Source organism: Mus caroli, unplaced genomic scaffold (assembly GCF_978045245.1).
Source record: "Mus caroli unplaced genomic scaffold, Mus_caroli_1 scaffold_14, whole genome shotgun sequence".
Classification (NCBI taxonomy): Eukaryota; Metazoa; Chordata; class Mammalia; order Rodentia; family Muridae; genus Mus; species Mus caroli.
This window is the reverse complement of record NW_028227269.1, coordinates 111,743,382-111,758,703: the sequence shown is the minus strand read 5'-3', so window position 1 is coordinate 111,758,703 and position 15,322 is coordinate 111,743,382. Positions and strand designations below refer to the sequence as shown.

The following is a 15,322-nucleotide window of genomic DNA, read 5'->3' as shown; positions in this document are numbered from 1 at the left end:
GCTTCCTCCTTTTCTTATCCCCACCCTCTGTGTGTGTGTGTGTGTGTGTGTTCTTGTTTGATTTTCCTCCCTACTTCTACCTTCTTTACAGTGACACTCAGAACACTGATAATTACACTTCCTTTTTTTGTAGTCACAAATGCTGGATGTCAAGGAAAAATCTTGGAGTGGCTAATGCACATTTTAGGATTGGGTAAACCAAAGTTAGTCATCAAAGCATTATTATCTTTGGAAATGGTGAAGTTTAGAAGATAGAAGAGCTATACATAAAGCTGAATAGTAGAATCCTTGCCTATCCATACAATATCTTGAGTTCAAGGACCAAAACCAATAAACAATTAAATACATTTATAGGTATTTTACACAGGAAAATATGACTTCGCACATTCTCAGACTGAATGAAGCAGTTGCATGGCTGCAGAGGAAATGGCAGTCCCTAGAGTATAAATCATAGATGGAAAGTGGTGCAGAAGGAACAACTCTAGAGGGAGTCGTATTAGCTCATCGTTTGAGTTCTATAACAACCAGTTCAGTCAAGGACTGTGGCACCCATTAAACAGTTCTAAATAACTAAAAACCATGAGTGCCAGGTAGAGAAAGGGCAATGCTTGCATGAATGGAAATGCTACATGCTGAGACCAGACCTGAAGATGTGTATTCTTGCACATGCTGGTGAAGGCCACAAGATGATTCTGCACATTGAATGAGATTGATTTCTACCTGACTTTTTGCAACAGGGTCTCACACATTCAGATACAATTATTAGTTGGAAAGTACCAGAGAGCCGCTGATCACCACTTCTCATTCCTTGGAGTACCTAAAAAAACCACCTCACCCAGTTTTGCAAATAAATGCTGAGGGTCAAAATGAGATCCTTACTCAGGGAGAAAGGCTCCATACACCTGGGATATCTCTTCAGCACTGGATCTTAGTGTGGCAGTATTTTCCCTGTGTAATTACTTTAAAATAGTGCAGCAGGTGGTCTATGATTGGACAGGGAAAAGGGAGGTGGAGGTAACGGTTGCAGAGAGAGAGAAAGCAACTCAAGAGAGGGAAGGGAAGAGAGATCAACAATGCACAGGATGATTTGGACCCAGCTTAGCTTCGAATGGCCACAGCTAGATAAGTTATTATAGGGATAATCAATTGGGGTGACTAGTCTAATCTAGCTGGGCCACTTGTATCGTTATCAATCGGCACAGAGATTATTATGTGAGCATCTTGTGAAGTAAGAATTTATTGATACATAAATCTGACTGGTTAAGAGTTTTTAGTTTTGATTTACTGGGTTACTGGAGTGTGGAACCACCAACTATGTGGTTTTATGGCTGAGAAGGAACTGGCGGCTCCAGAAAGAAGTGAACCGGAAATGGGAACACAGCTATCAGTCACTGCCTGCCTGCCTGACTGCCGGGACTAGCTAGAGACAGAGACATAGGGACTGGGCCTGTCATGAGAGATTACTGGAGGCACTGGGACAGCGAACTGAATCATGTGGGGAACACAGCCAATGTCCACAGTCAGCTGCTGATTATGCTGATCTAGAGGCAGAGGCCCAGAGACAGCACTGGGGCAGAGAGTTTACTGGCAGTAGCTTAGGAAGCCTGCCATTCTTTTATAATATTTCTCACAACATCTTATCACTACACAGAGTATATACTAATGAAAATCTTTGTAATTGTAATCTTTGAAACATATATGTAGAGTTATAATAATTTTAAAAGAAATGCACAAGTATAGCTTTTCAAGCCATTCTGTGTCTATATGAATGAATGTCATGAGGCCAATCACTTAAATCTCTGTAAAACTCTGCCAGTTGTGGGTTTTGGCAATGTAGTAACAATTTTGAAATATTGATTCCTTTACACAACACAGAAATGTTAGAAGAATTTGTCTTCACTTTAATCCCAGGTGTGTTGACCAGAGGCTACTGCAGACCATCTACAGCAGCTGATGGGGGATTTTCTCATGTTCTACCAGAGCTTTGATTTAGCCAGCTCCAGATAGATTTTGTGATTTTCTGATATTTGGAATTCAGGAACTGAAATGTTAGGGCCCTAAGAGGTTGGATTGGTTGTTGCTGGTCATTCAGGACAGTGGTTGTGGTTTGTTAGTAGTCATGGTTAAACAGGAAACATTTTTTATTGAATATTTTCTTTATTTACATTTCAAATGTTATCCCCTTTCCAAGTTTTCCCTTTAAAAATCCCCTATCTCCTCCTCCCTCCCTGCTGCTCTCCAACTCACCCACTTCCACTTCTTGACCATGGCATTCCCTTGTAGTGGTGCATAGAACCTTCACAGGACAAAGGGTGTCTCATCACATTGATGACTGACTAGGCCATTCTCTGGTGCATATGTAGCTAGAGACTCGAGTACCACTCGAGTAAACTGTATGGTCCTCTCCTTTGCATCTTTACAATACTTTGCCTTTGAGTTGCAAAGGAGCAATAAGTTTTCAACAATCACCAATGCAACTGTATTTTAAATTTTTCCACCTTTGTTCTTCCTATTGGATGAGCATTTTTTTAAATCTAAAACAAAAAACAAAAATCAAAAAACAAACAAAAACAGGAAACAATTCAAAACAAAACAAGCAAAACAAAACAGATTCAGGGATCTCTACCTCTCTCTTCCCTGTACCCTCTGTGTCCTCTATCTTGTGATAGAAATTGAAATTAAAGACATAAAGCAAGGGACAATGAAAAACACACAAAGGAGTAGAGACTGGCTACAAGTGGCAGCCAACATGGAGCTGGGCAGAATTTAAATAGACATAGAGAAACATCATGGCATGAAGCAGTGACTTTTTCTGTTCACAATGCCTGCAAAAACTTTATGGTGCCTACTACTGCTGAGATATGCAGGTTTTGGTTCAAGAGAGGATTTTCTGTTTTGTTTGTTTTTAAATTTTTCTTCTTTGTATATTCTGTATTTTTTAGCAATGGTTGAAAGAATAGCTAAGCAGTTGGAAAATTTGTGAGGAGAAACCAAGGGCCTGAGAAACAAATAAATCAAAATTTTGAAATGGTAAAAGAAAGGATTCATTCTATTTTCTCTTTTCTGAAAAGGTTGCAGAGTTGAATGTGCAACAGGAGAGGTTATGGGTGGATGTGGAAGACCTTGTGAAGGAAGGAAGATAGGAAGAGAAAGAACGAAATGGCTCAGCCCCAAATAATGAGCAAGAGAGTGAGAGTCACGTACAGGAGAAAAGAAGAAAATAAACAGTGCTGTGGGTCATTTGGGTCAGAGAAAACCTGAAAATGCTGGAGGTCAATGTGATGAAAGAGACACTTATGAAAGTAAGGGTTAAACTCAATCCATCAGTCATGACAGAGTTAGAGAATGGGCAGTCTGGAGTTACAAGATCACGATTAGCCTTCCAAGTGTTCATACAGAATATTCCTGATAATGAGATGAAGCAAAGTTTTGACAAGATAGGATCGTATCCTATAGCGATATATAGATCAGAGGCATGTTGCAGTAAATCTCCAACACAATTAAGCCCAGGCAATGAAAATACAACTCAATTAATATGAATACATGCTCTGCCCCTAGACTGGGCAGATCTACCACTCCACTACCATACAAGAGATCCCTTAAACTTGTGGTTTCTCCAGGCCAGGTGCTTCTGCTCTACTTTCCTTCCTCCTCCTCCTATGTCATCCTCTCTCTCTCTCTCTCTCTCTCCCAACACTTTCAGCTGCACCTTCCCCTCTTCATCCCCCAATCAGTGGCTCTGGCCTTTATTTATAAATTAAGGTGGGAAGAGGGTTATAGGAAATTACCTGAGTGCTGACTCTCATTCCTTGTTCATAACCCCTCACAAGAGAACAGAATTAATATCAAATATGATTAGCCCCAGGGCTATCTGCAAAAAAGGCATCATAAAGAGGTCATGATTTCATATGGGATGTACTGGATTTATGTGAAAAAACGTTTAAATACATGGGTTTACTCAAACTATAGACTCATACCCCCAAGATGGGAAGAGACTGATAACATTTGTACTGGAGGCTGGTCTGCTGTGGCAGCCATTAACATAGTGGAGGGAAGAAGCCTCAAAGAGTGAAATAGAGGAAGGGGAACTAATACAGTAAACCAACAGTTACTATTTAAAGGGCAGAATTCTGATGTCCTAAGGAGGGCACTCCAAAATACCAATGGACTTATCCTTAAATTCATTGCTTAACAAGCCTACACTGATCTCTGTGGCCCATAACTAAGGAGAAATTACAGGCACTTTAACAGCTGATATGAGAACAGCTGGAGGCTCAGTATACAGAAGAATCTACAAGCCTATGGAACTCCCCTGTATTTTTTATGGTGAGGAAATCTGGAAAATATAAAATGTTGAAAGATTTAAGATCAGTTATTAGAGTAATTCATCCAATGGGTCTCTTGCAGCCTGGAATTCCTTTACATTGTTTATAACAACAATATATGGATTTGATGGTTGCTGCAATTTCTAATGAGTTGGTTCCAACAACCCTACACACACAATACATTCAAACAAATTTGATAGATGGAGCTAAGAGACAAAAACATTATTTTTCTCACATGGCATATATATATACACCACCAAAAATCTCCAAAATTAAAATGTGATTACATTGTATTTTTCTTTTACTGAATGACTATAAAAAGATACAACATTCTCCAATTCATTTACATGAAAATATATTATGTAGTGCCGGTAAAGAAAACAAATTAACCCAAGAACGGGTGTATATTCAAAATAAGCAACTTTTTAGATTCACAAAGTGTGGGTAAGCAAGGTAATTTTTTCAATCAGTTTTTTTTTACTGGCAGGCAGCAATTCAGAGTTACAATGAGCGAATTGATTATTTTATTGTTTATCTTAAAATTAATCTAACAAAAATATTAATAGAATAACAAATTTATACTTTTGTATAAAAACAATCAGTCATTTCTACTTAAACAAAACTCACATCTACTTATCAATCATTTTATTAAGTCATATTAGAAAGCTGAGTGCTAAAATGGGTATTAGAAAACCCATTACCTTATTCACCAGCCCATCTTCAAAAAAAGAGTCATATCAGTTGGTGCCCCAAGTGTTCTTGTTCCTTGACCTTAAAAAAAAGTCCTAGCTTAACTATTAAAAGTTTTTTTTTTCCAAAACTTCTAATTGATCCCTTAGATAAATGTTTGTACTAACCACTGGGACACCTCCCATGAGTTCTGAAGCAGTGTGTTATTCCTCATGCATGGCCCTTTGTAGGGCTGTGGGTGTAGGGGAAGTGGGGGGAGGGAAAGAGCCTGTGTCTGGCCAGAAATCATGTGCTCTGGGCTGCAGACACGGGAGGAGTGTAAGACACTTTCCACTTGGCCCTGGGTGGGCATCTGGCTGTGTGAAGCCACTGACCACATACAGTGGGGGGTGGCCAAGGGGTAGCCCCTGGTACCAGGGGCCCCAGGGCGACAGACTATTGGCCCTGGATATACCAGAATAAGGCAGAGGGAGAAAGGCTCCCATACGGGCAAGAGTCCTTAGTCTGGTCAGTGGCTGGAGCATATGAAGGTCTTCTGATGGGAGATTAGGCACAGCCAGTTAGGAGAAAGCCAATCCCATCATCCAAGCACAATAGGCTTTGATGAACAGAGACAGTCAATGGTTTTAGAACTTTATTGTAGAAAGGTAGGGAGAAGGAGAGAATGTGGAAAGAGAAAGAGAGACTAGCCATGGCCAAGAGGAGGGACGGGGGAAAGAGAGAGAAACAGAAAAGGTTACAGAGTAAGGAGAGAGAGAGAGAGAGAGAGAGAGAGAGAGAGAGAGAGAGAGAGAGAGAGAGAGAAGAACAAAGTGGGGACAAGCATCCCCTTTTATTGTGAGCTTGTTATCTTGAAGTTGCTAGGTAACTGTGGAGGAGAGTTTGGCCTGAAGTTCACAAGCTTGGAACATTGTGTATGTGACTACTAGATACAACTTCTCCTATGGGGGCTGTGGGAGCAGTAACTTCAACAGGAGACAGACATCCAAGAGCCATGAGGGAACACCTTCCATCCTATGTAGGTGGGAACGTCCACCACCCGGTTTTACTTGGGTTCAGACCTCAACTCAACTGGAGACCAGCCTATCTGTGCATAGCCCATTGCCCTACAGCCCTTGACAGTCTACAGAATCCCAGGACTGGTAGAGATCCAAAATATCTAGGATTACTCAGGGAAACACTGGATTGAAAATAAAATTTCCAAAACAAATAATAAATAAATAAATAAATAAATACCCAAATTGGAGCAAGTGAACTTGCACTAAATCCATCAAACCTTGCACAGGGTGGCTGTCTCCCTAACCTTAAGATCTACTTCTATTAATGTCATTCAGAAGACAAAGATTATGCACAAAACAACAACAACAAAAAAAACAATAATCCCAACAGGTAAAGACTGCAACTATAACTAATAGACCCACAGTCCCTGAGGCCTGACTGTGCAGGTCCTCACATTCAGGAATCAGCACTGAATACCGACCACTCCTCATGGACTCTGGGCTCAGCTTTGCTTTCCTTGTCCTAATTTTAAAAGGTAATTCATAAAGATAAGATTCTGTCTGTTGTGTGCACATGAGAAACAGAAAATTTTTTTGTTTCTCTACTTTGTTTTGTTTTGTTGGTGACAGTTTTTGCCTCAGAATTCTCTGTCTGAAGGTGCCCAATGTGAGGTGAAACTGGTAGAGTCTAGGGGAGGCTTACTGTAGCCTGGAATGTCCTTGATACTCTCCTTAGCAGCCTCCAGATGCACTGTCAGTGACTACTGGTTGGCTTGGGTTTGCCAGGCTCCAAAGAAGGGCCTGGAGTGGGGGTGTGGCATTAGTTTTTCATGGTGGTGGTAGCACCTCCTAGGCAGACACCTTGAAGAAATGGGTTGGACCTAACTTATTCAGAATCAATATTTAGAGATTCTAATCCTTGAAGACGTCACTTTTGACCAAGTATATATGAAAGATGTTATGGAAGTTTGAGGTGGTTTGAGTATGCTTGGTCCATGGATAGGAAAACTATTAGAGTATTTTAGGAGGAACTGTGGCTTGTTGTAGAAGGACATCACTGTAGGGGTAGGCTCTGTGGTCCTATGTTCAAGCTCTACCCAGTGCAGAATAGAGCCCTCTCCTGCCTGCAAGAGGAAAGACTTTCTCTTCCTGACTGCCTTCAATTCAAGTTGTAGAAAATCAACTCTTATAACACTATGACTGAGAGCATGCTGCCATGCTTCCCACCATAACAATAGACTGAACCTCCCAAACTTTAAGCTAGCCTCTAATAAATGTATTCTTTAATAAGACTGAACTCGGCTATGGTGTCCTTTAACAACAGTAAAATAGAAACATAGACAAGGTTCTAAGTCTCTACAGGACCACCTCTATGTCCTTGGTGTTGTATGTAATTATTGAACAAATGCTATAGACAAGTTGTATGGCCAAAAATCCACCCACTTCTTAAAATCTGCTGATCTGTAGCCATACAGATTAGATTCCTTTTCTGCACTCATTTCCCTTACTTGCTGAGACATTTTGGGGACATGCTCAGATTCCCTGAACTTCCTGCTGTCAAAAAAAAAACAATACAAACAAACAAACAAACAAACAAAAACCCTCCAATTTGAATAGAATTGGTAGTAAGCTGTGGGAAAGGAGTAAGAATAGAAATAGGCAGGAAGAAATTCTGGTGACTAACTGGAAGTCTGGGATGGAAAATTATATGCAAAGTCAAAGGACATAACTGTATCTGAAATTCCTAACAGAGGGAATATCGAAGTGGAGTGGCCACCTCCTATAGGCTGGCAAGACTTCCAGAGGAGGGAGGTGAAAAAATAACTCACTCTTGTCTACAAGATGTGCAGTGATAAAGATGGAGTAGAGACTGATAACACAGCCAAATATTTAAGGTCCCAACTTGAGATCCATCTCATGGGTGAGAGTCAGTTCTGACACTATTATTGATACTCTGCTATGCTGGAAGTCAGGAACCTTAGCAAAGTTGTCTGCCAAGGGTCTTCATCCAAAAATGATATATACAGATGCAGAGACACACAGCCGAACAAAAGGCAGAGCCCAGGGAGTCTCATGGAAAATAGGGCATACAGATGATTAGTTCATAGGGGTCAAAGACAGCACAAGAAGACCCAAAGGGTCAACTAACCTGGGACCATGGGAACTCACAGAGCCTGAGTTTCAACCAGGGAACAGGCAGGAGCTAGAACAAGGACCCCTACATATTTGTAGCAAATGTGTATCGTGAGCTCTGGTGGGTCCCCTAACAAGTAGAGTGAGGACTGGCGAAATCTCTGCTCCCTGACATTGGATCCTGTCCTGACAGGTTGAGCCACAGTCAGAGAGGGTGTGCCTAGTCCTTCTGACATTATATATCCCAAGGTGTGGTCATACCCAAGGGAACTCCCCTTCTCTAAGAAGAAAAGAAGGGGCAATTGGTGAAGAGATTTGTAAGACTGGAAATGTAAAGAGAGAGGGCTATGATCAGGAGGTAAAGTGAAAAAGATTAATGAATAAAACTTAAAGCAAAAAAAATAAATAAATAGTGCATATGAGGGTGCTCCTCTGAAGTAGAACAGAACAAATTGTATTGAAATGCCTTTGAAATTCTCTCCTCTTAGACATATCCTGTGCTTATATTCCATACGAAAAACTTAAGTGCTCCAACACAGCAGACACATTTTTCTTCTAAACAACCACTCATTTTGATCACGTGTCTGAGATGTGATTCTGCAGAATAGCATAGAGATTAGGGAAAAGAAAAGAGAGAAATAATGTTCTCTTAGGCAGACATCTTTCTGGCCTCCATCCTCTGACTGTATCCTTTCTTTAGGTCAGTGTATATGGACAGAAGATGTTGCATAAAGCCAATATCTTGAGTAACCAGAGAAATAGAAATTGAATTCTACATGATAGGTTGCCTCATAACCAAAAAAAAAAAAAAATGAGAGCAACTGATGAAAAAAGAATGAAAAGAAATGTTATGCAGTTGGGGAGAAAGAGGACCCTGTTCCCTTTCAACATGAACATGGTACTATATGACACTGGCAAATAATGTGCAGGATCTCAGAGAAATTCACATGGTGACCACATGAGTGAGCGATCTCTTCTCTGCATGTATAGTGATGTCAGGAAGTGACATTTTCTTTGAAAATAGATATTTGCATTTCGATGTACACTTCCTGATTCTACAATTGCACTGCACATCACTGCTGGGTTCCCTGTGAGAGAGACTGGGGCATAAAGACACATAAAGGCACCCTCACTGAATGGTGCTTGAAGCTTGCTCATATCTATGATCCTTCTCCTATGTGTGAACAGTGTGGAACTTGTCCTTGAGTTAAAGTAGGGGCAGGTGTTATGTCTCTCAGATTGTTAAAACAAATTGACTGAGGTACTGTGGGCATCCAAGAATGTCTATTTGCTAGCATGTGTCCTACTGACTTTTCATGTGAGCAAACACCCATTAAACTGCTGTACTATAAAACAGAAAACATTTATTGCTTCCCAAAGTTCTTGTCAATATGCCCTCATGTGATTATGTGAGTCTATATGGGGCACAAATACTGACAATCTTTATGTTTTCTGAATCAGTTCACCTGGCCTTTCTTCTGACCTTTAAAAGTTTGACCAAAGTTTTCCAATGGAAGCAGACCCTCCTTGCTTCTTGTTTTCTAAGTTCAAGATTGATTGTTTCCAGGCTTTGTGATCACAGGGTTGAGAATAGATTGTAGGGAGACTCTTTGTATCCAACTGATTTGAAATTCATCAGTCATTCCTTTTACAGAGGAGCACTAAGCCTAACTATTTATATCATATTTACCAGAATCATCCTTATGCACTTTTTCTGAGGATTCATTTACTTAAATTACCCAGCCATTCAGTAGGTATTATTTTTCTTCCTTTTTAGGAATTGTATATGCTACATGTATATAATTAAATATGATAACATTTGTAAGCTATTTTCATTTTCAATTCACACCCATATCTTCTCCAAAGTAACCTCTCTCAACTTCATGGCATTTCTAAGTCAAGTCAATGCATCCCAGAGGGGTGTGTGTGTGTGTGTGTGTGTGTGTGTGTGTGTGTGTGTGTGTGTGTGTACACAAGGACTGCAGGATAGAAAACCTGCCAGTGACCACCCTGTACTTCTCCACATCCTCTTGTTTGATGTTCTCTGAGCCTTGGAGGAATTTAAATGGGACTGGAAAATGTCATGTCAGACAATATAAAAAAGGCTTGAAAGGGGACAAAAAAATATGCCAGTTCCTGTCATATGCAGAATATTCATGTGAGTCAGGGCTCTGGCTTCTGTTGTACAGCTTTGGAAACAAGAATAGGAACCCTAGGCAGAAGACACATCTTAAGTGTGGAGCAAGGAGCACTGGTGAAGTGAAAACAAGAGTGAGGTGTGCTGAGAGGAAGCAGATGAAGAAGAAGGAAACAAGAGACCTGGTTAAATAGGAAATGGTCATTTTAAAACTTAACTAGAAGCCCTGGTGATACAGATTATGATAATGATGGGAAATGAAAACTAGTCTAACACAATATAGAGACAGTCATGTGTTACCTGGTATAAAATGGTGAAAAGAAAATGGTAGAAGGAGGACTAAACAGGAGAACTTTAGGATGCAAAACTTAAGTTTGCTGCAAATAGAAATATGTTTCCATTACAAACCCTGAGTCTTAGACAGATGGGGACATGAAATTCTTTTGTTGTTGTTGTTGTTTGTTTGTTTGTTTGTTTGTTTGTTTGTTTGTTTGTTTGTTTTTTAGGACAGGGTTTCTCAGTGTAGCTCTGGCTGTCCTAGAACTCACTCTGTAGACCAGGCTGGCCTGGACCTCAGAAATTAGCCTGCCTCTGCCTCCCAAGTGCTGGGATTAACTGAAATTCTTTAGGTACAAAGAATCTCTAAACCCTGAGGACATTCTATCACAAATAAGTAAAATTCAGAAAATACCGAGTGCTCTTGTCACAGAGAATGAGGTCTGCTACCATCAGCTCATAGGTGTGATCCTCTACAAAACCCATATTATTGAAAAGCCATATTGTGCCCAGACATTGGAAAGCCTGAGCTCATATCTAGAAATACAGTTATGTGTGGTACTATTTAATATTACATTTACACTAAGGAAAACTGATAGTATGGAAACAAAACCTGTTCTGTGCACATGCACAGAGGGAAACTAAACAGAGTATGGTGAATCTTTAACAAAAAAAAAAAGGAAACTGCAATATGTTTCAAATGCTGTAACTGAAATCTGTGTTTTTGATGCCTTATATCTGGTATCATCAGTGGCATCAGCCTAGGTCCAACCCCAGAGCATGATATAGCAGGAAGACATGCAAATAGGTCTTCTCTGTGCCCATGAAAAACACCTCCGCCCTGACCCTGCAGCTCTGACAGAGGAGGCCAGTCCTGGATTTGATTCCCAGTTCCTCACATTCAGTGATCAGCACTGAACACAGACCCCTCACCATGAACTTCGGGCTCAGCTTGATTTTCCTTGTCCTAACTTTAAAAGGTAAATTATTGAGAAGAGATGACATCTATTGTATGCACATGAGAAACAGAAAAATTATTTGTTTTGTAAGTGACAGTTTTCCAACCAGTATTCTCTGTTTGCAGGTGTCCAGTGTGAAGTGAAGCTGGTGGAGTCTGGGGGAGGCTTAGTGAAGCCTGGAGGGTCCCTGAAACTCTCCTGTGCAGCCTCTGGATTCACTTTCAGTAACTATTACATGTCTTGGGTTCGCCAGACTCCGGAGAAGAGGCTGGAGTGGGTCGCAACCATTAGTAGTGGTGGTAGCACCTACTATCCAGACAGTGTAAAGGGGCGATTCACCATCTCCAGAGACAATGCCAAGAACACCCTGTACCTGCAAATGAGCAGTCTGAAGTCTGAGGACACGGCCATGTATTACTGTGCAAGAGACACAGTGAGTGAATGTTACTGTGAGTTCAAACTAAAACCTCCTGCAGAGCACCCAGGACCAGCAGGGGGCGTGGAGAGCACATGGAGCTCTGATTCACAGAAGAGTTACAGCCTGAACAATTAGATCCAACATTCAACCCACAGTCAAAATATTCGATCCAAAATTGTTCCTGTCTAAAGGTAATTCAACGACAAAATGGACCAGAGACTGAAGAAATGGCTGAACTGTGACCATCCAACATTGGATCTATCTCATAGGCAGGCACCAAACCTTGACATTTGTCACTGACTCTATATTGTGCTTGCAGACAGGAGCATAGCATGGCTGACCTCTAAGAGGCTCTACAAGCACCTGACTGAGACATTTGTAAATACAGTGTACAACTGGATTAAGTTTGAAGACTGCTATAGAAGAGTTAGAGGAAGGAATGAAAACTCTGAAGGGGATAACAACCCCAGAGGAAGACCAACAGTGCCAATTAACCTGGATGCCTGGGAACTCCCAGAGACTAAGCCACAAACCAAAAATCATGCAGGCTAGTCTGAGACCCCTGGCACCCATGTCTCAAGGAACTGCCTTTTCTTGCCTCAGTGGGAGAAGATGAGCCTAAAGCTTTAAAGACTTGACGCCCCAGGGATGGGCAATACAAAGTTGAGTTTCTTGGGAAAGTGAAGAGGATGGTGGGAGTAGGAATAAATCTGGGAAGTGGGACTGGTTTGGGACAACATATTGGTCCTAATTTTATGAAATAATTATCTAATCGATAAAAAGAGCCCTTGGAAGTAATAGAGGGCTGGACTCCTCTGTGCATAGTTTGTAACTCTACAGGGATCCTCTTTAAAAGTGTACGGAGTATATGTATATGTGTGTGACACTAATCCAGGGGTAAATGTTTCTGTAAGAACTTTATGAATAAACTTTATTAATAGCATCAAAAAGTATAGGTTGTAGCAACCCTTGACTTGTACGAATGCTTATACCACTTTCTATTTTCCTTATTTATATCTGTTTTGCATTTGTTTATTTATTTATTTATTACTTATTTATTTATGATTTCACTATGTCTTTCTGTAGCTCTGTATGTGTTTATTTGTCTCTTTATTGCTCTGTCTGTCTCTTTCTCTCTGTCTACTATTGTATCTCTCTGTGTCTCTTTGTCTCCGATCGTGCGTGTGTGTGTGTGTGTGTGTGTGTGTGTGTGTGTGTGCATATTGAAATGAGATATCTTCTTCTATCAGTCTACACAATGACTTTGAAATAAAATCCATCACTGGGCTTGGATATCACTATCTTGCTAGAATGGTTGCCCAAAGAGTCCTAACCATCACACTGTTTCTACATCTAATAGCTAGGCTTATTGATTTACTACCAAAACTACCCCATCTTTAGTTATGGATATTAAACACAGATCCTCATCATGTGTTAAGAACTTGAAGCACAGAGCTATATATACAGACCCACTAAATAAATATAAGATAAACTCTGGGTTGAACAAAACTCAGAGTATCACACAAGGCAGAAGTGAATCTCTCTGAGGAACAGGATCACATCCCAAAGAACCAAAGAACCCTTGAGACTGTGGAACCCTTAGAGTCAGGGCTGACACTCAGTAAGATTTCCTTCATAGAGCATGATGTGGGATTCCAGTAGAAATCAGTCAGGACCTGTGACCTATGAACCAGATGACTTTCAGTCTCTCCATCATCCTCACACAAACCATATGCAACAGCTCAGCACTGACTCACCTGTGATACTGGTGACAAAATGTGTGTAAAGTCTCAGAACTGAGACATGAGGCCAATGTAGCTACCAACACTCAGTGAGCTTCATTTTGCTGCAAACTGCTCCAAAACCACTCAAAGGGTAACATCTCCATTTTCTCTCTGTGTACTAGTGATGCCTTGGTAGATATAGTTCCCCAATAATTTAATAGGACAAATCATTTTTCCTTTTAACACATTAATCCCCTTTCCTTCCCCCAAGCTTCTAAAATTTGTCTTTAACACTGATGTCTGAGAGATGTGGCATAACAGATGTTTGGCTTATTCTGAATTGTTCCTCATCAAAAGAAATCAGTTGTGGCACTTTGAACCTAAATATAACAATATTTCACAAAGGCATTCTGGGAATATATGGATGTGGTTGCTACAAAGAATAGGAGGATCTATGCCCATACCACCCTGAATGAGCCAGATACTATCGAAAAGAGTAGGAGGGTGGGACATGGTGGTGCATGCCTTTAGTCCCAGTACTCTGGAAGAAGAGGCAGGCAGATTTCTAACTTCCAGGCCAGGCTGGACTACAAAGTGAGTTCCAGGACAGCCAGGGCTATACAGAGAATCCCTGTCTGGAAAAACAAAACAAAACAAAAAGAGTAGGAGGGTATTAGATGCCAGGTGGTTATGGCCAATCAATCAGACCACAATGCAACCTGAGAAAAGGTCTAAGTTTGTCAGATTGTCCTGGAGATGTGTTGCCTGTGATAATGGCATAGCTGGAACTGCAATACATTGGTTAACTGATAGTTCTGGAGAAGAAAAGGAATAGTCTCTGTTTTCCTAGGTTCACCAAGTTGGCAGTGAGCTAGAAGATGCTACTAGAGACCAGCACAGGTGCTTTTACAGAGATATTTTACATTGTCTGTCCTGCTCTGCCATCATCAGGTCCATCCCCCTTTGTGAGGACACTGTTTCTGCAAGGAAGATAAGGCTTTAAAGCCCACAAGAACTCCTCAGCCACAACTGCACTAGTGAATGAATGGATAACTGGAAACTGTGGTCAGGAGAGACTGATGATGCCTGAGACTGACAATTTTTTTATTTCATCTCAATTTACAACACAACTTGATTAATAATTTCTAAGATTTTTTTGAACATTGATGTCTTCTCAGAGCCTAACACCAAAGTTCTCATAATTTCTGTACATTTGTAAAATAGATGTGCTTATGTGTATTGCAATGCAGAAAAAGGAGACTTGGGAACCATGGAGCACAGGGTGGAAGACTGCAGAACTAAAGCAAATGAAGAGAGAAGTCATGTGCAATTAAATCCCTGAATTTCCATAGGAGCTACAGCAATAGGGCAGACCTGTCTACAACATATAGAACATTAACAAGGCCCCATCTCACTTCCTTGAATATGTCCCTTTTAATTTCATTCACTGACCAAAGGAGTGCTAGGATGTGGGTTTTTCACAAATGTTTAATTCACTGTTATTTCTCAGTGGTCACCTCACTCCAAAAAAGGTCACATTTCATAATTTCCTATGAGCATACATAGGAAACCTCAACATGGTCTCATGTCATGAGAGCCTTTAAAATTATATATTCAATTATTTGAAGAACTAAAGCAAGTGAAGAGAGAAGTCATGTGCAA

General features: G+C 40.6%; 1 gene segment (V, D, J or C); it reads left to right on the top strand.

The window, feature by feature from the left end:
• Nucleotides 1-11,392: 11,392 nt before the first annotated feature.
• Nucleotides 11,393-12,071, top strand: LOC147001336 (Ig heavy chain V region 914-like). The segment is given in 2 exon segments: nucleotides 11,393-11,539; nucleotides 11,644-12,071. Coding segments are annotated over 2 exon segments (474 nt in total).
• Nucleotides 12,072-15,322: the final 3,251 nt, after the last annotated feature.